The sequence below is a fragment of the Aptenodytes forsteri genome, unplaced genomic scaffold (genome assembly GCF_000699145.1).
Source record: "Aptenodytes forsteri isolate BGI_AS27 unplaced genomic scaffold, ASM69914v1 Scaffold61, whole genome shotgun sequence".
Taxonomy (NCBI): Eukaryota; Metazoa; Chordata; class Aves; order Sphenisciformes; family Spheniscidae; genus Aptenodytes; species Aptenodytes forsteri.
Window position 1 is genome coordinate 658385 of NW_008794443.1, and position 453 is coordinate 658837.

The following is a 453-nucleotide window of genomic DNA, read 5'->3' on the forward strand; positions in this document are numbered from 1 at the left end:
GGGCCGAGCTGGAGGTTGCCAAGCGGCGGCTGGAGGCGGCGGAGAGCCGAAGCACCCGCCTGGAGCTGCAGCAGCGGGTGCTGGAGGGCGAGCTGCAGCGGGCACGGCTGGCCCTGGGCGAGCGGCAAGCGGAGGCGCGGGCGATGCAAGACCGCACCGAGCTGCTGCAGAAACAAGTATCGGCACAAATTCCTCTAAATCCCCGTTGCATAGATGGATTTATTTATTTTTTTAATGATTATATTTGATTTTGCTGTCGTTTCGGGGGGTAGCTGGCGGAGAGCGAGCAGCGCGCCGGCGCTTTGCAGCTGGCGATGGAGCGGTTGAGCGCAGCGCTGGCGGAGCGCAGCTCGAAGGACGATGCGCTGAGCGCGACGGCGGCGTTGGCCGATGGCACCACGGTCCACGAGCGGCTGCTGCAGCTCCAAAGTGCCCTGGCTGCCGGCGAGCTCG

At 64.9% G+C, this 453-nt stretch overlaps 1 protein-coding gene across 1 annotated transcript in view; it reads left to right on the forward strand.

Annotated features, from left to right (window-relative positions):
• Positions 1-453, forward strand: part of CROCC (ciliary rootlet coiled-coil, rootletin) — a 26511-nt gene that overhangs the window by 18215 nt on the left and 7843 nt on the right. The window contains exons 7-8 of the mRNA XM_019474712.1: positions 9-176; positions 273-444. Coding sequence (XP_019330257.1) covers positions 9-176; positions 273-444 — 340 coding nt within the window. The remainder of the gene's footprint in view (positions 1-8; positions 177-272; positions 445-453) is intronic.